This window comes from Panthera pardus, unplaced genomic scaffold, assembly GCF_024362965.1.
Source record: "Panthera pardus isolate Hobbes unplaced genomic scaffold, ASM2436296v1 HiC_scaffold_15, whole genome shotgun sequence".
Lineage (NCBI taxonomy): Eukaryota > Metazoa > Chordata > Mammalia > Carnivora > Felidae > Panthera > Panthera pardus.
In genome coordinates, this window is record NW_026526710.1 from 71187699 (window position 1) to 71208782 (window position 21084).

At 45.1% G+C, this 21084-nt stretch overlaps 1 protein-coding gene across 3 annotated transcripts in view; it reads left to right on the plus strand.

Moving 5' to 3' along the window:
• NEDD4L (NEDD4 like E3 ubiquitin protein ligase) overlaps positions 1 to 21084 on the plus strand; it is a 341630-nt gene that overhangs the window by 164488 nt on the left and 156058 nt on the right. For all 3 annotated transcript variants that reach the window (XM_053902769.1, XM_019463932.2, XM_019463934.2), the window contains exon 3: positions 20736 to 20817. In XM_053902769.1, coding sequence (XP_053758744.1) covers positions 20736 to 20817 — 82 coding nt within the window. The remainder of the gene's footprint in view (positions 1 to 20735; positions 20818 to 21084) is intronic.

Sequence of the window (21084 nt, forward strand, 5' to 3'; positions counted from 1 at the left end):
TTTTAGCAGTCTTTGACTTTAGAATGCTAGAGATAGCTGTTGCTCAGCCTGTGAGCTTTTCATGTTCCACGATATGGTCATGGATATCTTCCAGGATCTGCCTACCAGATAGCTTGAGATTTATCCTAAGTACCTCATATGCCTAACCTGCTCTTGGGCCATCATGATACCCTATGAAGCAATTACTTACTGCAGACCTATGTGTAACTGGAATGTTCTGTACACAAGTGAGTGACCGAGACGTGGATGGCTTGTTAGAAAGGATTTTCCAGACCAGTAGCAAAAACGGACATGTAAGTAAATGATTGCTATACTGATTGACTTCTCCTGACAGGAGTGGGGTTTGGGGTTAGGCAGTGTTCTCAGAGACAGTTGAGCTGACCTTTAAGGTTGAATAAGGGTCACGTGCAGGAAGGTGGGCGCAGGGCATTTCTAGCAGAGGGGAAAACATGGTATGTTTGGAGAACTGAAAATCGTCCCCCTTGGCCAAGTGTGTAAGGCACATGGGTGACGGCATCGCACAGGCAGGCACCAGAGCCAGGCAGACCGTGCGTTCTCCGGACTTCGCCTTGTAGGTTACAAAGAACGGATTCAGGCTGGGTGATTGCTACGAGTTGGACTTGGGTGGTGGAGTTAATATTTGGCTGCATTAACAAGATGAGGAGAGGAGGTTGGGGCTTGCAGTGAATTTCATCCTGGAGGTGTTTTTAATCACTGAGCTTGGATGGCCAGAAGATTTCGTCATTTGTTTGCCTACTGCTCAAGCCTTAGGTCCTCAAAAATTATGGACTACAGAATACAGAGCATAAATCTAATTAGTGGCTAATAATTGGTATTTGGCTAGAATACATAGTTATCCCCACACAGTCCGTTTCTCAAATTTAGATTGCATGTGGCTGGCTAGGGTTTTGTGTTCACTCACACGGAGTCATGCTGTTATCTTTACGTTAATTGCCAAGGTTTCCAACTGCTTTTTTCAATATAGTTCCTGAATATTATTCCTGCAGAATGGGGAAGTCATATGTGTGTTCACCTTGCTAGGGGTAACCTCGCATACTTTGTCCCCTAGTGACTCAGTGAAGGGACAGATCGGGTCTTGTTTTGTGGCGACACCTGCTACATCCACAAGTGGCATATACTGGATTTTATTTTCGTGTGATCGCTGTTTCATGGTATCTCAGTCCACATCAGCTGCATAAAAATTTGAGGTTAATTGCAATGAATGTTTTCTCAACACGTGCCTTTTGTAAGGGCAGTTTGGTGTGTGGATATTCTCATCTATATGGAGTCTTACACATCTTCATTTCTTTTTTTAATTTTTTTTTTTAAATTAAATCTGTGCCGAGCTGTCAGCACAGAGCCTGATGCAGGGCTCGAACTCACGAACCACGTGATCATGACCTGAGCCAAAGTCGGAAACCCAACCGACCGAGCCACCCAGGCACCCCAGTACACATCTGTTTCAAAAAGCAAACCTTTTTAGGATTGGGTAAAAATCTGCGACACACTACAAAGGCATGAAAAATGACACAATTGGAATAAAAATTTATAATGGCACGTAGGGAACTAGTGACACATTTCTTAATACCTCCCTTTCCAGTTGGTAATTGTCAACAATCTAATCAAGGTTACTGGAGTTAACTCGTTTGTTGTTTCTCCCTAACTTGCTCCTCAAACATTGGTATTTCTGTGTCCTCTTAGATTTCAATATTTAAGTTTTTCTTACAAGTGTGTGTTGATGCCGTAAGTTAGTTGTTCAACGTTTTTATGTTTAGTTGATCAAAAGTCGCTCATGATGTTCGTGTTTGCTACCGGTTAACATGATTGCTGAAATGAGGTTGACTGAAACTTTTTTCCCTCCATTTTGTTGTTTCTTTGAATGTGTTTGAGCCTCTAACTGAGGGCACTCTAGGGAATGACCTCGTGGCTCCCACTTTGTGAAAAAGGGAAGAAAGTAAAGAAGAGGAGATTTACATGGAAACTACATTCTGTATGCAGTTGATCATGATCAAGTATGAGACAAACTGAGAAATCCATGTTTTGGCAACTCAGGCAAGACCGTGTTTGCGAATGTGTGACCCTGGGACGAAGTGAGCCTCTCAATAACGAGGGGGTAGGCAGTCAGGCAACCGAGAAATATTTACTGAGGGATTTGTTCTGTGGGACGTTGGGTGGCAAATGCAGACAAGCCTAAAACGTAGGTAGTGGTCTTAAGCGAGAAGTGCAAATAGTAAAAGAGAATTAAGGCACACTTGAGAAAGGACAAACGATACAGGAAGGCCACGTATTTCAGGGGCGAAGGTCTAAACAGGCACGATTGCGGGAATGTAGAGCATGGAGAGGCTGGTTGGTCTAGGGTGGTTTGTTCTGGGAAGAGGAGGGAGAGGCAGTGCTGACGACCTGGGTTTCCCTCGGAGGGGAGAACGCATGGTCACCCATAAGTGAGCGTGCTCCAAGGGTAAGGGGGCTGAAAACTTGGAAGATAGTAGAGCGGCCTATTTAGGGAATCAAACAGGTATGGATGGTGGGGACAAGTGGTTTCATTAGATTCTGCACTTAACTGCCTGATAGAAATTCTTAAGCATAAAGTAAAACAAGGATCCCATGTCCTATCCGAGCGTAATAGAGGTTCCGACTACTACAGTTCTCATGGGAAAGGTGCTCTTTGTTCCGTGTGCTCTCCCCCCCATGATTATTTAACCCTACTTCAGGGTCCCAGGGACAAGGGGAAACATCTGTACGACAAAGTCATCTAGAGGTATAAACCGTAACGCTCAAACACACACCTCTGTGACATATGGTGGTGTAGGTAGGACCAATACCTGTTAACTGTTCTAGAACGTACCCTAGGCTCTCTTTAGAAGTCCTTCGATAGATACCCAGTCTCCCCTGACACAGAGACTTAAGGGAGGATTTTAAGATGTCTGAACACCGGGAAGGCGTCGTTTCTTCTATAAACTCCCTTTCTTCTTGACAACACGTGGGCCCAGGAGGTCCAAGTGTGAGTATCGGCTATATATTTATTGCATAACCGGGGGAAGAAACCGTGTGCTTTGTGACACTCCTCTCTCTTGCTAGCGTTGGGGGGCGTGAGGCATTATCATCATCTGGCCCTCTTTCTATTGATACTTGTTTTTTCTTCCTGTGATAATGCCATGAAGCATCATTGTTTTGCCTCTCTTTTCAAACTCTTCGAAAGGCCGTGTGGTGATACAGTGCAGAACTCAGTGTAATGGGCAGGCCAAATGTCTAGTGGTTTGTTTACATGCGTACTAGCCTTGGAGAGAAAACTTTTTAAAAATGACTTTGCAGATTATTAGTATTTAAGAGTTGAGGGCATACTTTTGTTTCCTTGGATTGCAGGATTTCACAGGCAGCTGTGTTTTGGTGAGCAGTCTGAACGTGATTGGCAGGGTGGCATTAAAAGTACATGTATTTTTGGGGCGCTTGGGTGGCTCAGTCGGTTGAGCGCCTGACTTTGGCTCAGGTCATAATCTCACGGTTCGTGAGTTCGAGCCCCACGTCGGGCTCTGTGCTGACAGCTCGGAGCCTGGAGCTGCTTCGGATTCTGTGTCTCCCACTTTCTCTGTCCCTCCCCTGCTTGTACTCTGTCTCTTTCCCTCAAAAATAAAAAAACCATTAAAAAAATTGTTTTTTTAAAGGGCATGTATTTTAAATGTTCTACAACTTGGTACAGCCCCATAATCTTTTTTATTTTTAAATTTTTAAAAATTATTTTTGTGTGAGAGATTGAGAGAGCGCAAGTGGAGGAAGACAGAGAGAGAGGGAGACACTGAATCGGAAGCAGGCTCCAGGCTCTGAGTTGTCAGCACAGAGCCCGACCCAGGGCTCGAACTCAGAGCAGTGAGATCATGACCTGAGCCGAAGTCGGATGCTCAACTGCCAGAGCCACCCACGCGCCCCAGGCCCATAATCTCTTACCTGCAATTCCAAAACCCAAAATTCCAAGCCCTGGCAACTTGGAGCATTTTTGTAAGTTTGTAGGAAACTCATTTGATGACAACGCCAGACCTGAGCAGATTTGAGTGTTACTGGTGTTTATGTAGAACACTCGATAGAACTATTCATACATACTGCACAGATCTAACATTTGATTGTGGGGCTTGCCCCAAGCCCCTCCTGGGAACGTTAGGTCAGAATTCAAATAGAGTCATCTTTCTAAAACGAGAAAGGAGTGAGCGTTCTGGAACACATTCGGCTCCAAGTGTTGTTGATAAAGACCGGCTTTAAGGGAGTGGTGACTTCCTAGGGCTGTAATAAAGAACCACAGACTGGGTGGCTTAAAACCTAGACATGCATTGTCTCACAGTCCTGGAGGCTGCAAGCCAGAAATCCGGGTGTCAGCAGAGCCGTGCTCCTTCTGGGGGCTCTTGGGGGAACCTCCTTCCGTGCCTCCTCTCCGTTCTGGAGTTGGCTGGTGATCTTCAGTATGTCTCAGCCTGTAGCTGCGTCCCTCTGTCCCTGTGTGTCTTCACATCGTCTTCCTACGTGCACATCTGTGCAAATCTTCTCTTAACTAGGACTCTATCCTGTTGGATTAGGATCCACCCTGATGACCTCATATTAACTGGATTACTTCTATAAAGGCCCTTTTTAATTTTTTCATTTTATTCCTTTTTTGAGAGAGACAGAGCACGAGCAGGGGAGGGGCAGAGAGGGAGGGAGACACAGAATCCGAAGCAGGCTCTAGGCTCTGAGCTGTCAGCACAGAGCCCGATGCGGGGCTCGAACTCACAAACCGCAAGATCACGACCTGAGTTGAAGTCGGACGCTTAACCGATGGAGCCAGCCAGGTGCTCCAAGACCCTCTTTCATAATAAGGTCGCATTCTGAGATACTGGGATACTTCAACTTACCTGTCTTTTGTCGTGGGAGTGGGGGTGGGGCACGATTTAGCCTATAACCCAGGGAATAGTTCGAGATGACCTACTCCCTTCTTTCTGTGTTCAGGTGTGTGCCAAGTTCAAGACCTCAGCCTCAGGGCTTTCCTGGTGCTCCCCATCCCTGGCAGCTATGTCACTGAAGGGGCACCACTCTTGGGGCTGCTTGTTGAGACTTCAGAAGCTTCCACGTCTCCTGCTAACCTCAAGGGACGGAGGAACCCCTTTTCTCAGAGAGTCTTGCGTGCGAGAAGAAAGACAGATTCTTGTAGCGAGAGCTGCACTTAGGGTTAGCTCCTGAGGTACGACAGGGACTGCGGTCACTCCCACCCTGAGAAGTCTACACTCTTACTAAGTAGGTTAAAGGAAAGATCATGCAGAAAGTGCTGGGCACAGAGTAAATGCTCCGGGGTAGAGAGGTTAGTGTTTCTGTGCCTAGGACCCATTGAGCAGAATACACAGCTGGCTTCGGGTCCCCCTTCTCCCCACACGCTTCCCTGTTTGCCCGAGGCTTGCTCTCAGCAGACCCGCGGTTTACCGGTCCACACGGCACCTCCCTCTGCCCGACCTTTGTTCCTGAGACCACGGGGGGTCTCGGCCGTGACCATCTCTGTGGCGGCCAGAGGGGTGCTGAACACCTGTCTCCGTGTGTCCCCTTCAGTGCCAGTGTCCCGAAGCGTGCGGGGACCATGACAGCAGAGGCGTAGCCCAGCTGTGCTGTGGGAGCCAATGCTCTCCCGAGTTCATTAAAAGTATCCTTTCCTCTGTTTAGTTAATAAAGGCCGAGCTCCCTGAGTAGTTCTCTACTTGAGAATTGGCTGTCTTTCCCAGGTTGGCACGGCTCAGTGTTGATTCTGCTTTGGCTTTGAGTTCCAAGTTCCTCTGTTGGACCAGCGGTGTTCCTTCACGAGCACAAAGACACAGGTGGGATTAGCCAAGGAGTTGACCTCAATGTTCCTGAAGAGCGATGACACTGGAAGTCTGGTCCCACACTGGCTGATTTCAGTGCCGTTCCGTGTCTGTGCACCTGTGTTTTAAGGCTACTAGATACATTTGGGGGTAAAGGGAACTAATGTATAAAAAAAAAAGAGAATGTATCTTTAGTCTTCATTTGAAGTTTGAGTTGGATTGATTTTTCTTTCGAACCATGAGAGAAGTAGATGAGCAGGTGTCCGCATCCTACCTGCCTCATGTAAGACCAGAGAGGCTGACCGAAGCATCACCTCTCAGATTCCCCTGCCTTATTTCCTTTAGAACAGAATGTCTGACAGGCTTGTGTTATTCCACGGTACTTGTAACTGTTTTCTCGTTAGACAATGGTGTGTTTTTAAACAGGCAAGAACCCACTCACCTTTGCTCTAAAATAAACAAAAAGCAGTACTGGCTGGCTAATGAAAATGACAGGTAGGCCTTGTAGATTGCCCTTCCTACACCCCAGTAAACAAGGGCACGGTCGGGTGTCAAAGACCTTGGCATCCAGTAGAGGTGAGGCTGTACCCTCTTCCCACCCTCTAGGGGTGATTGGATAGTGGGAAGGGAAAAACTGAGTTGAATGGACCCATTGTGCTTCTGGATCCTGGAGAAACAAAGAGGAAAAGTGGAGTCTCCGTGGTTCCCAAAGTGTGGTGCCCAGATGAGCAAATTTTAGAGATGCAGAGTATCGTCCTGTTCTACCTTGGGTCAGAATTGGCAACTCGGACGGGGGCCCACCAGCCTGTGTTTTTGTCAGCCCTCCGGGTGATTCTGATGGCCGCCATGGTTTGAGAATCTCTGCTCTAGGAATTTCTAATCCCCAGGTCACAGCCAGTGTGGTGATGCTATGTGCTAGAGAACAGACCCATCTGCCTTTGAGTCTTCTTCATGGTGCACGTACGGCAGACAGGGCACGTGTACGTATTCTCAGTTGCTCTGGTTAATATTTACGGAGGGCAGACACCATCAGAGTATAGGGACTGCCAAGTGAGAGCAAGATCGAAGTAGGTACCTGGACAAAGGTGAAGTGTAGACGGGGAGGGGGGGTGCGGCGAGGGGGAGCCATCTTGTGACAGGATGGGCAGCACACGTGGGGAATGTTAGAAGGTTTCCTTGATAAATCTCGCCAACTTCCTAATTTTTTTGTCGGAGCGGTATCCTCTGTGCCACAAGGGTTCTTATGTGGTGACTTGGTGCCCCACATAGATTGCCTTCTCTGGCCTGGACGGTTGATAGATGGAGCGAATTTCTATTTCTACTAGACTATAAAAGGTGCTTAAATCCTAAGAGTCGGACTGTATGGTTTTCAAAGAACTTCTTGGGGGATGATTTAGCATTTAGGCCCACGATCACTGAGGATCCAAAGGACTTGCAAGATTGAAGCCTATTTTCAGCCAGCTCAGGATTCTGTCAGCGGGAGCCTGGAGGAAGGTACTGGGGAGAGGATATGGCTCTCCTCTCTGTTGCTACGTGGGAGAGCCTGGTGGATTGCACTCTTTCTTGATAGCCATTTATGCACCTGTTATTAACATGTTTGCCCCGCCCAGAGAGTTTCTGCCTGAACTACTTGGAATTCCTGTCTATTTTTCTTCTTTGGAGTTCTGTAAGCTCATTACCCTTTGTGCAAAACAAAGGTATATTTATCTACATAAACATTTAGAGTTGATAACACTTTGGCAGGCAGGAATGAATTCTATGGAGCGTGTGGTCAGTGAATACGCAAGCATGGTAGAGATAAATTGGTCTTTGAAAACGTATGGCTTTGGGGTTATGCTGATTACTCAGTTAAATACATAGAATAGCTACTTAAATCTTTAAGATCGGTGAAGACTGATAATGACAGAATTTCACTGGTAAATTTGAAAGTGTGTTTCTATAGCGAGGCTATACTATCACATGGGTTTATTACGCATGGACATTCTCCTGGGTTTTTTTTTAAATGAATTAGATGCCACAGATAATTTAACGATAAAGACCATAGACTCTCTTAAATAACAGTAGTAGGGCTTTTTGCGTGTGCGCATGCGTTTTTAAAAATGGGTGCTCAGGTAAAAAAAATGTGTTTTCCAGATAGAATTTTTGTTCATGGAACCATATCTGAGACGGTGGGCTGGGGGCAGGGGAGGGGAGGAATAGGGAGATGATTCATTACATAGTTCATAGTTTTGTATTCAGCCAGAGCATCTGAGGAGTATTTAAAGTTTATACAAAGTGAACCCGAGTTACGTATTTTTAGTGTGCGTACTCTATGGTTACAGTTACCCCGGATCCTCAAAATTAGGGCCCCTGTATGTTTGGGTTATTGTCTACTGCTTTATGCCGGGCTAGTCCTGGAGAGGTTACAAACGTGACTAGTTATGAAGGTTGAAGACAATGATTAAAAATACCTCTGAACTGTCATGGCCACTTGAAATTAGTGATAATTGTAATTATGTTCGATATAATGGTCTTGTTTGGCTGAAGATTTTCATAATGTCATTGCTTATCAAGAGACAACATCGGAGCGCCTGGGTGGCTCAGTGGGTTGAGCGTCTGACTTGATTTCGGCTCAGGTCATGATCTTGCGGTTCATGGAATTGAGCCACATGTCGGGCTCCATGCTGTCTGGGAGCCTGCTTGTGATTCTCTCCATCCCTCTCTGCCCCTCCCCTGCTCCCTGTCTCTCTTTCTCTCTCTCTCTCAAAATAAATAAACATTAAAAAAAAAAAAGAAGAAAGACAATACTACTGTACTACTTGAGGACGGTCAGAGGAGTTTTAATTTTGTTGGTCCATTTCTAGTCTGAGAAGTGCAGATCTTTTGATCTCTAGATGGTTTATTGTGGGATATTCACTTACATTAGGCGGTAAGCCCCCTCAACTTTCCAAACACTCTTAGGTTGCGGAATGCCCCCTGCATGTGAGTAGGTGCCTGTGCCCCCGCATTCCTGAATTACTTTTTCAGAAGATAGATTCTTGTGTGAAGTCTTAGCTCATCAGTTAGGAAAATGGGTAATGTCTCTCAAAAGCACACATTTGAATTGCTCCCTCCCTTAGATGCGCATGGGGGCTAACAGTTGAGGCCTTTGGCAGAGTGGATTTTAAGACCCTCCTAAAGAGATAACACAAAGGTGCTGTGACCTAGTCATTACACATTGCTTCACTGGCATGGGCCCCACAGGAAGACGCGTGCTGGTACGATGACGATGAAGCAGACTTCTCCAACAGGACACTGAGCATAGATACTATGGGAATTAAGATAGTCCCTTTCACTCCACTTACGGTGTTCCAGACCTTTCTTTCAAGGCCCTTTGAGACGTCTTTACTCTGTTGCTTAAAAAGGAAGGTGGCTGTTAAATCAGGGATTGAGGCGAAAGCCATAAATGCCTCTATACCTACTTTATCGGCACACACATGATATTTTTAACTTGAATTTTCTAGTTGCTGCCATTTGGGACCATTTCTGGAATGGGGGTGGGGGTGGTGGGATGGCGGTGGCCACTCTGGGACTGGCTGTGACCTCCAGTCTCGGCATCCCAACTGAACAGTAACATAGCTCTGCTATTTGGACTTTATGGAGAAATGAGAGGAAGGAAAAAAAAATCCCTCACGGTCTCCTTAATATAGTAATAAATACTGTTTTATAGTTTGGTATATTTATAATGTCGTAGCTATATTTGCGTTTATAGTTGTGATGATATACAATTTTAACTTTATTTTTAGACAAAGCACAGGCAACTAAATCAAGTTCATTAATACCGTCTTAATGGCTCCATAGCATTTCATATGTGTGTGTGTGTGTGTGTGTGTGTGTGTGTGTGTGTGTATATATATATATATATATTAGGATATCTTCTCCTCATTCATGAAATGGGGTTACTAACATCCTCCTTGCCAGGACTGTTTCAGGGATTAGAGATGGTATATACATAAGACACAAAATACAATGCCATTCATCCAGGAAGTACTTGATAAATGATACCGGAAGTTATTACCTCTGTTCATAAGATATTCCCTGCATTTCTGACTGTCTTAGAATAATCATAAAAACTTACAGCTTCTTGGAGTTCTTTTTTTTTTTTTTTTTAAATGTTTGTTTTTGAGAGAGACAGTGCGAGCCAGGGAGGGGCAGAGAGAGAGAGAGAGAGACAGACAGACAGACAGACAGACACAGAATCCGAAACAGACTCCAGGCTCTGAGCTGTCAGCACAGAGCCTGATGTGGGGCTCGAACCCACAAACCGTGAGATCATGACCTGAGCTGAAGTCGGACACCCAACCAACTGAGCCACCCAGGGGCCCCACTTCTTTGAGTTCTTTTTTTTTTTTTTTTCAACGTTTTTTATTTATTTTTGGGACAGAGAGAGACAGAGCATGAACGGGGGAGGGGCAGAGAGAGAGGGAGACACAGAATCGGAAACAGTCTCCAGGCTCCGAGCCATCAGCCCAGAGCCTGACACGGGGCTCGAACTCACGGACCGCGAGATCGTGACCTGGCTGAAGTCGGACGCTTAACCGACTGCGCCACCCAGGCGCCCCTTCTTTGAGTTCTTAATAAGCACGGCCAACTTCATAAAGGCAGCATTTGCAGTATGTGTCTTCCTTCTTGTCTGACTTTGTTTTCTGTGGAGGGGAGGGGTAGACTACCTCTTTGAGACTACCTCATCTCCTCTGTGACTCTTTGTCTCTGTTCCCCTGCCCCCCATTTCTTTGACCTCCTCCATTGCATAGTCCTTTGCATATGGTGGACACTCAGTGACTAGTTGACGAATTAAATCATTTACTAGACAGGTTCTGAAAAGGGAGCTGTTTTTGTTGTCCCTCCTTTATGGCTTCGTGAGCTGCTCTCCACTCTGTTAAAGCTTTACTAGAAGGAAGTGTTTTCTTAACCTTTGATAGTTGCCTGTATGTGGGGAAAATACATAATAGAGTATGCTGGAGACAAAGGCTACTGTATGAAGATTTACAATTTATAGGTGAAACTTTTTTTCTGGTGACTATATGCAGTGAACAATAGTCATACTCTTAGAACGTAAGAAAACATTGGTTTTAAATAGTTGGTTTTGTGTTTTTTTTTTAAACAAACTCTTTTAAATGTTTTCAGGAGCTGTTCCATGTCTACAGAGATGTCAACAAATTATGTGTATATGTGTTAGAGGTAGACAGCTGGGCCTGCAGTTACACCCCCCGACCCTTGTAGGCTTTCAGGATTCTCGGGGACCCCAATCTGAGACACCCGCCCCCCGCCCCCGCGACTGGTTGTAGATGGCACGGGACCAAGAGTCCGTCCCGACTAGCAATTTCAAGGCTTAGGAGATGGGAAAGGTTGTAGGATAGGGTGAAGTCCCTCATCGCTCCCAACCACAAAATCACAACTAAAGCATTGAAAAGCGTATTCTTTTTCAGCGGTTTCACAGACTATGCCTGAGCTGTAAAATTGTAATGCCTCTCTTAACCTGCCTTGAGCCAACATAAGAATTCATTGGTCTCTAAACTGCCCCACTGCTGTCTTGTATTTGTTGAAAGAACGTACAGAGTAAGTCATTGCCATTATTGGTAACGAGTGATGTATTTCAAAGTACCTTTCATGCCTTTCATTAAGTCTCAAAGACTGGAACGTATATGCGTATTCTTTCAAGAATCTTCAGTAGTCATCCATTTAAGGCAATTTTCTGGGTAGAAAAAAAATCTTTTTGAAACCCTTTTGGGTTTTTACTGAAATGTAGACTAGCAATGAAATTACAGGTTTCACTGCCTCGTCAAAGAGTTTGTTATGGTTGAAGCATATGTGTAACTGTTATCGGTATTTTCATAACTTTTTTGCATTTATAAAAATAGTACTTGCTCACAGTAGAAAATTCAGAAAAAAAACTATGAAGAAGAAAATCAGCATAATTCATAAACTTATCTAGAGAGAACAGCTATTAACTTTAGCTATGGTTTTCTCTATTACTTTTTTTTTAACATTTATTTTTGAGAGACACAGAGACCGAGCACGAGCAGGGAAGGGGCAGAGAGGGAGAGAGAGACACACACACAGAATCTCAAGCAAGCTCCAGGCTCTAAGCTGTCAGCACGGAGCCCGACATGGGATTGAACCCACAAACCGTGAGATTACGACCTGAGCCGAAGTCGGACGCTCAGCCGACTGAGCCACCCAGGGACCCCTCCATTACTTTGTTTGTATGTGTATGTAGAATTAGCCACGTTTTTAGGTCCTGCTTATTCCTTAGTGTTAGACTATGATTATTTTCTCCCATTTAAAAATATTTGAGGGGCACCTGGCTCAGTCAGTTAAGCGTCTGACTTCCACTCAGGTCATGATCTCATGGTTCGTGAGTTCGAGCCCAGCATCGGGCTCTGTGCTGATAGCACAGATCAGCTTCGGATCCTCTGACTCCCTCTCGTTCTGCCTCCCCCCCCCCCCACCTCGTTCTCTCTTTCTGTCTTGCGTGCTCTCTCTCTCTCTCACTCTCAAAATAAATAAACTTTAAAAACATTATTTGAGACCTGATTTTCATGGTTTCATATGCTTGCACATGATTACACCATAATTTATTGAATCACTTCCCTATTGGGCTGAAAGTTTGCTTCTAATTTCTTTTTATACATGATGCTGTAGTGAGTATCTTTTGCACGTCAGTATTTGCTTGCATGTCCGGTTATTTCTTTGGGATTAATCCTTAGAAATAAGTTGGATCAAAGGCGTCAACTCTTGGTACTGGATACCTGCTGCCATGTTGCTTTCCAGAAACCTTGTAAGAATTTCTTTCCAGTAGTAGAACATTAAGATGTCTGCCTCTTCAGAAAGTGCTCCCTTTTTTGCATCTCTGGCAATTTGTTAGAGTAAAATCTTCAGTTTCAATAGTATTGCTAAATTCCTGTGTTTCACTCTCTCACACTTTCTAGGTAATATCTTTCCTTATTTTGTGCTGTTTCTTGATTGTAGATGTCAGTAATTTACGCAACACTGGCTGTAATAGTAGCAGGGGAAAAGAATGAGGAAAATCTTCAGCAAATACGTTTTCCAATGAGACTTTCTCTGGGTCAGCTAAGTCTCTGTCAGATGCCTCAGGGAGTCCAAACAAATATGGTGAATGGCACGATATAATGTGCTACTCGAGACCTCTGTTCTTGGCTGTTAGGGAAAATAGACACAACCCTTGCACAGGCTGTCCCAATCGCATATGGAGCATGACCTCAATGAACTTAACCTCTTTGTTACAGGACAGAATTCTTGCTTCCTTTAGGTTATAGTTCGGTGTTCCCTTAGGAGGGAAAAATGGTTGAAAAATGAAGACCTTTCTCATCACTCCTCTGATATCCAAGTATCTTAGAAGGACACTTTTATAGCTGGGGGAAGAGGCCATGCCATTCCAACCTGGCTGCAGCCCGAACGTATTCCATCTTGAATGTTCTGCCCAGTGGAGGCAACCCTGCCCTCCTGCCCCTTCTCCTCCTCACTGCCCTGCCTCCTTTAAAACGTATGGATCTCCACAAAGACTGTTTAGTCTGACAAAAATAAGTAAATAATCTGTGCGAAAGGATTAGCCTTTACACATTCTTGTTTGTTATGGAACATGTGAGTCCACCAGATGGAGAGGGCCAAGCATCGCTCCATTAATGTTGCCTCAGACTAACTGTCCTCGCTCGTGGTCGCTCTAAAGGTTGAGCAGTAGGCAAACCCAGGTGGTCTTATTTTCATCTCTCCCTGAGAAACGGGCTTGTCCTCGCTGGGATAAGTGTTTTGTTTTGTTTTTGCCTAATGGTGACGAAGGTGGAATGAGACCCGTCTCTGAATTCCTGTCCCTTAAAGAGTAGTGGAAAAGAGACCCAAGGAGAGGGGAAACAGAATTTTCAGCACTGGGCTCCATGCTGGGGGCGAATGGGACAACAATTTCAATGCTCTGTGCTCAGCAGTTTTGCAAAATCAGGATGGGCTTTTCGACCAAGGTGTTTTAGTGACTTCTCGGGAGAGAGCAGGTGCTCGTGAATTTTTTGGTCGAGCACCTCGGCTTTTGTTAGACTCCTAAAGATTTCATTCCAGTTCACAGGATCTATCTTCTAGCCTTTGATTTCATGCAGTTTCTGGTATCTGATTCGTGCAAGACACGGTGATAACACCTTTCAGTTTTTTCCCTCGAAAATCATCTGTGCACATGTGAGGGGTCTTATTGGTGAGTGAGCAGCCGGACTCTCCCGGCTCATTTTCTCTTCTGAAATTTACATACTGTGAAAAATACAGAAGAACCTGAGAGCCTTCAGATGCATTTTGTGGTTTGCCCAATTCAGACATGGACCTCGGGAGGCCAGTTCTAACTTTCAGACTCCTCACGTAAATAACATTAAATCCTTAGGATTCTGAGGACAGACCCTAGTGTTTGATAAGCCCTTGCAGACCTAAGCACAAATGCACCATCATGGGCAGGAAGCAAAAGATTCAGGGCCTCTTGTATGATGGCCTAAAATTTCAAGAGCTGTGTGAAAGACCTTGGTTAGAAAGCCAAGGTCATAGGTGGTCCCTTGGAATTCATGGGCTTCTCTCCAAAGGGTAGAGCTGCCTTGTCAGCGGGTGCATACCCCTCCTCGGTGGGTGATGTTGCTGGCCCAGTAAGGGATTAAAGCCCCAGTACTGGTCTGTAGCCTGAGACTACGCACGGTCACCCAGGCCCGTAAGTTAGAAGTTGGCAACCCTCCTCAACTGACCTCCTCGCCGCTTTCAGTGACCACCCCGGCTTTTGGAGCACGCCTCCCGGCTGCTCCGTGTCCTTTGTTTTTGGTCCTTGCTGCTTGCTGTGTTTAGACCTTTGTCAGTCCTTCGTGCAGAAGCCTTCCAGCTGGTGTGCCCGCTGCTGCTTTACCTCCTTGTCATGTGTCTGATCGAGAATCTTCCCTTTCAGCAACTCAGTGCTAATAGTGACGTCATGGCAGAGGCAGCTAACGTGTGTGGAGTGCTTCCTACATGGCAGGTGTCATTGCCGTTTTAATCTTACTGACAGCCTCCTTGTAATAAAAGCAAGTACTGCTATTATCCCCATTAGGTAAATGGTGAAACTGAGGCACAAAGAGGCTATATAAGCTTTCAGCAGTCCTAGAGCTACAAGTAAGGGGAGCCAGGATTGACCCCTAGTGGCAGTGGCCAGCTCTTTAGTTGCATACAAGGCTCCTTGTGGTTTGAGCCAGGGCGCACTCTCCAGCTGCCGCCCCCCCCCCCCCGCCCCCCCCCCCCCCCCCCCCGCCCCCGGCTCCAGCCTGCCACTGGACCCTTGGTTATGCTCTTCCCCTTCTTGGCCTCAGATGCCCCTCTGGGAGGGGCGACAACATTGACCAATGCGCGGAAATCATGCGGGACATCTGATAAATGCAGAATCCCAAGTCTCAACCCCAGAAATTTTGATCTGGGCGGCTTGGAATGAGGACAGGCACCCGACGACAGGTAACCCTGGTGAGCACAAGGTCAGGAACCACTGCTGTGGAGTGTTGTATTCCTGGGTACCTGGCACACCCTGTCTGAGTCATTGCTTTAATTCTCTGTGTCCGGTTCAGATGGGGGCAGGGACGGTGTCTTTCATATTCATTGCTTGTCTCCTTGCCTGGGAATAGAGTAGTCACTCAGTAAAAGAGGATGTTTAAATCCTATCAGTTTGTCATCTCCTTTTAAAGGCTGAAAAGAAAGAACGTGGTGCCTCAACTACTTTACTGTGCAGAGAAGGCCAAAGGTTTGTGAAATGGAATGTCTCTCCTAGTCCACAAGGATTGAGCTTCTCGGAGAGTAATGGTCATGCTGGCCCTGAGTTGTCCTAAACATCAGCCACCAGGATAGTAACTAGTTGCCAGGAGTGACTTCTGAGCTTTGCCGTAACTGTGATGAGCAGTTTGATTGTCCCCACCCAGATGCCCGTGGGGCTACCCCGCAGTAGGATAATGAGGAGGCATGGAACCTGGTGTGTCAGGGTTGGCCAGCCCCCAGTTTGCACTAGGAGGTAGTCAGTGACCATCAAATCAGCAATCACAGCAGAAGTGGGGGGTCGGAAGGAGCAACAGGGAACCTCAGAAGTCTCACGAGAGAGGAAAGCAAAGCACGGATTCAGGATTAGAATGGCTGTCGTTGTTGGTAAGGCACTTACACTGTGTGCCTGGTGCTGAGTGTGCTAATACTAATATAACCCTCTGAACTGTTCCCATTTCATGCGTGAACAGTCTGAAGTTAAGAGTGGTCAAGTGACTGTCTGAAGGTCACTCAGTTGATGCAGCTGAGATTTGAGACTCCAGTGGAAATGGTCAAGGGCATCAGGAGAAGAAGCATCATCAGAGGAGGGAGGGATGGTCCTCCTGCCTGTTTCCTTCCATGTCCTACCTATTCTGGTGTGTGAGAGTGTGTGTGTGTGTGTGTGTGTGTGTGTGTGTGTGTGTGTGTGTGTGTGTGTGTTAAGTTTGTTTATTTTGAGAGAGCATCAGTAGGGCATGGGCAGAGGGGGAGAGAGAATCCCAAGCAGGCTCTGTGCTGTCAGCACGGAGCCCTAACATGGGGCTCGAACTCACGAACCTCAAGATCATGACCTGACCTGAAATCAATAGTCAGATGCTCAACCGACTGAACCACCCAGGCACCCCTGTTTTGTTCTTCTCAAAGTCCTATGTATTGATGGTTACCTCCAACAACAAAATCATCTACCAGCATATAAGTAGTCACATGAAAACCAGAGCTCTCTACCCCTAAACCCATACCCCATATCTACGCCCCTTAATGGTAGCTTCTGATGAGCTGCTTGGGTGTCTTTCCTAAACGTCCTGATGGAGAAGTAAGTCTTAACTAAGCCTTGACCTCCAGACGCAATTAGCCTTTTGTCGCAAAGGTAGGGAATATATGGAGGTAGAACTTCAGAGGGCAGAGAGTCTTCCAGAACTGCTGTCCTTACTGGAGGGCTTATGTGGAGTCAGGTGTGAAAAAGACTCTGGAAATGGAATTCTTCCTCTCTCCACTCCTGCAGAACGTCACGTTCAGAAATGAAGGCCGTCCAGGGACAGCAGACGTCACCACCAGCTTCTTCTCAAACACTCAGGTGTTGTTTGAACCCCGGATGGCCTTCATTCCCTTGCCCTGGACTCACATGCACAAACATACACCTACACATGCCTCTTGTGTTGTGCTTGTTGCTTAGGTAATATGTTTTTGATACCCAGCAGGTAGATTGGCTAGAAGCTGGTAACATGTTCCGGAAGATTCAGCCCAGTGTTGATCGAGAGTGATTTCTTGAACTCAAAACTGTGGGCTTCACCCTTTATGCTCTGAGAAAACCTCTTAGTAGAGATTCAGGCTTTATTCCCTATTCCTCCTGTATCTAGCTGTGTTTACTTAGGATGGGATGGGCTGTAGTTATACCGAGTGATGAGAAGTGAGTTTGAATTGTTCTGAGATTCAGAATATTCTAACTAAAAGAGGTCATACAGTCCAGTAGTTTAAAACTTTTTTAAAAAAATTACAGGACACTGTCCAAAAAAATTCTAACTTGGAAGCCCAATAGAGAAAACAGATTACGGCAGAACTGGTAGCCTGTAGTTATCCTGAGAGGGTTATGCAAAAACTAAGGCTCTGTAGATAGAGTCTGCAGTTTGCAAACCCCTGATTGAGTCCAACCCCTTTATTTTGGAGATAACGAAAACTGAGGCTCAGCGCGTTAAAGTGACTTGTCCAAGGTACCCAGCTGGTTATTTGGGGGTGTTGAGAAGCAGATGAGATCTCCAGGTGTGGCCTTCCCCAAAGTAGACACTCGGCCCCGGGCGTCTTGATCTTCCACCAGGCACGACAACAGCAAAGATAAAAATTAGGTCGTCGTAGCAGTCACAGTACAAAATGTTTTCCAACTTGGCAGACTTTGGGGAACTTCTGCCCCTAGACGTGCCTCCCGGCCGGCTCTGTTGGTGGTCAGCAACAGCGGATTGCCGCAGGGCTGCGTAGCACGCACCCGGAGAGGCGGATTCTGGAGCAGACGACTTGCCTCCCTTCCCACTCTCCCCTGCTTACTCTGTAACCTCGGGCAAGCCTGATTTCTCCGTCTCCTTTTCTTACCTGGGAAACGTGACAACGTAATAAGCTTGCACCGGGGATCCGATGAGATACCGCGCACGTCTCGCGTGCGACAGCACAGACGGGGTGCTTGATGGTGACGTGCTTGGCTTGTGGGACTGGCGGCTGTAATGGTGGCACTGGTGCCGTTCGTGCTCACAGTTGAGGTGGTATCGATTACTGTTCAGGCTGCTCTGGCGTCTTCCTGCTCATGTGCTGACGCTCGATGCCCCGTCCCATATCGCAGCTCTGTGCTCTAGTACCGTTCACCTTGCTGAAATGGGAAAGCGCCGTCATCCTCACTCAGCTGAGGGCCACGTGTAAATGCCCGTTAATGACCTTCGTTGTTTTAATCGTTTTTTGTTGTTCACTCCTGTCTGCTCCTAGCAGAGTCTTCGGAAGGTAGTTGGTGCTCATTAAATGTCTGTTGCTATGAAGGGTATGCTGTACCATCAGAAAGGGAGGAAGAACCTGGAGCCAGTGTGGGTGACTCTGCTTAGCCTTGAACTTGGCTCTTCCTGTGCCCTGTGCTCCCTCCCCTTAAACATCTCTTGTTACCAAGTCCCACACTTGTGACTCTCTCTTCGTGCAGCACTCTCTTCCGGGGAGCTTCCTGGTTGCTCTTTCATCCCGACACCCTAGTACCTACCTCAACCTGGATGAGCACTCGGGACATGGATAGACGGGTCTTCTTGTCACAGCTGGGAGACCTTGTCCCACTCAGAGAACACACTCTCAATTCCCAACTGCGCCCGTCACTTACTGTGAACTATTTGGGGGGATTCAAACCAGAGCAAATAAATGATTAGTAGAAGAGTGTGCACGTCGTTCAAGTGAATGCTCAAGTCCTTACTGCAGTTAGGTAACAGGCAGCAGTCGTGGTAGCCAAGGGCCGTGAAAACAAGAGAGGGAGTCAGCAGTGTTGATGGTGTTCTCTATGGTCTGGGATTGTGTGTGTGCGTGGGCACACATTCATCTTCATGGCAGACTCAGAGCCTGTTTTTGAGATAACAGAGATATCAGACCTTCCTTGAGCTTTTTTTAGCAATAGCTCGGTGGCTGGAAATAGAAAATCAGCTTCTATAGGTAAAAAAATAGTCTTTTCTAATACTACCTGGAACAGCGGTTTTCAGCGTGTGGTTCCTAGATGAAGAGCATCAGCATCCCTTGGACTTTATTAGAAATAGAAATTCTAGGGTCCCACTTCAGACTAACCAGATCTTTGGAGGGGTCTTTGGAAGGGGGGCCCAGCGATCCATGTTTCTGCTACCCCCTCCCCTCCAGCAGTTCTGGTAAGCTAAAGCCTGAGAGCCTCGACCTTAGAAATTGCTTCCTGATTCATCACCAGACCACGGTCCTAATTAGGAAGGTGCTCTTGGGGAATTGAGGCCTAGATTGGGTTCTAGCTCTCGAGTCATCTTTATTCTGAGGCTGACGGTGTCCAGATAAGGAGAACTAGGTACATTGGGTTTGATGTTCTTTAATCAAATAAATCTATCGTTGATGGATAAGAGGCAAAGGATGACTAATACCATCTTCTAAACTAGAATGTTAACAATACTTACTGATAACAATATAACCAAGCAGATTCTGTTGCTGGTTTTTATTTTATTTTATTTTATTTGCAAGAGATTTGTTGTAGCTTCCATTAAGATGCGTTTTATGGGTAATAAATACTATATCTACCAACAGTCACTGACTTTTGATTTCTGTTTTGGATATGGAGTCCTATTATTACCAAACTTAATTATATGACACCTCTCTCTTTAAAGGATTTCATGGCATATTTATTGAGGTATTGAATAAAAATCAACCTAAAGTATTTTATGATGCTCTAGGTAATCTTTGGAAAGATCCTAGAAGTTGCAAGGTAAGGGTTAATAGTCATGGCATAGCCACTAAAGGATTATTTTCAAATTGGATAGAAATCATGTTGCATGTCATTAGAAGCGTGGAAATTTGGGGGTTGAATGCATGAGAGCCATATCTATGATTTTCAGGACCTCCAGTGTGAAACAGAAGAACCTGGGTTTTGAACGCTTAAAGAGTGGTAGATGGCTTGACTAGATTTGAGCTATCCCAGCGTAAGACTTTCAGAACATGTGACTGGACTTAATTAGACTCTTAGGAGAAAGTCTACTGTAAATAGTCCTTTTAATATACTTTTTGCTAAAAGTGTTCAGTTAATCTAGGCTTTACTGAAATCTACAACATTGGGCAAATCTCTTTTGATTTCCTGGACTCTTCTTTCAGTTTTGAGTTTTTGTTTGATTCTGGAAAATGATAGGTGTTGGTTTAGATGATCAATGCCTGTTGTACCTTTATTAAAGGAACAATCATTTTTACCTATATAGTGGAAATCAGAATATAAATCAGATGCAAACTAACTTTTTTTGCTAGGTTTTGCTAGTCTGAGAAAATTTCATATGCCATTTTAATAATCTTTCTTGTAATCTTTTCAGAATCTGTTTAGGAAAAGAAATATGGCAGATTCGTTCTTTTGAATTAATGGGAAAGATCAAAAGTTAGTGTATGTTTCATGTGTTTTCGTGGTAATTTTGCTTTTAAATAAGCATCATTGACTCTTGTTAATAGAAACTTTTCTTGTGTATTTCCTTAGTTGGCATGTTGAAAATGTTACTGTGTGATTTCCGTAGTGGGCATGTTAAAAATGTGACTGTCTAGATTGTAGAATTTACATAAGCTGGGCCATTAACTGATATTTGCATTTTCATTTAGGTTTTGTCTACTTTCTTTTTGAACTTTTTTTTAAATGAAAGGTATCATCCCTCTAAATCCTGAAATATTTTCTTACAGTGATCCGTATGTGAAACTTTCATTGTACGTTGCGGATGAGAACAGAGAACTCGCTTTGGTACAGACAAAAACAATTAAAAAGGTAGGTGCCCATCCTTAATTAAATTTCATGTAAGTCATAATTTAATACAATTGCATTAAGTACTTTGGCTGTGTAGAATTTGATATTTTAAGTTTGGCAATATTTTAATTTTAAGCATCTCCCAGTTATAATCTATAAATTTAACATAGACCACCAAGCTTTTCAGTATTATCTCAAGATATCCATTCTGGCTTTTAGTTAAATGACTTTAAAACCAATATTCTTAAAAATAAGTATTATTACAGGTAGCAATCTTTTCTTCAAAGA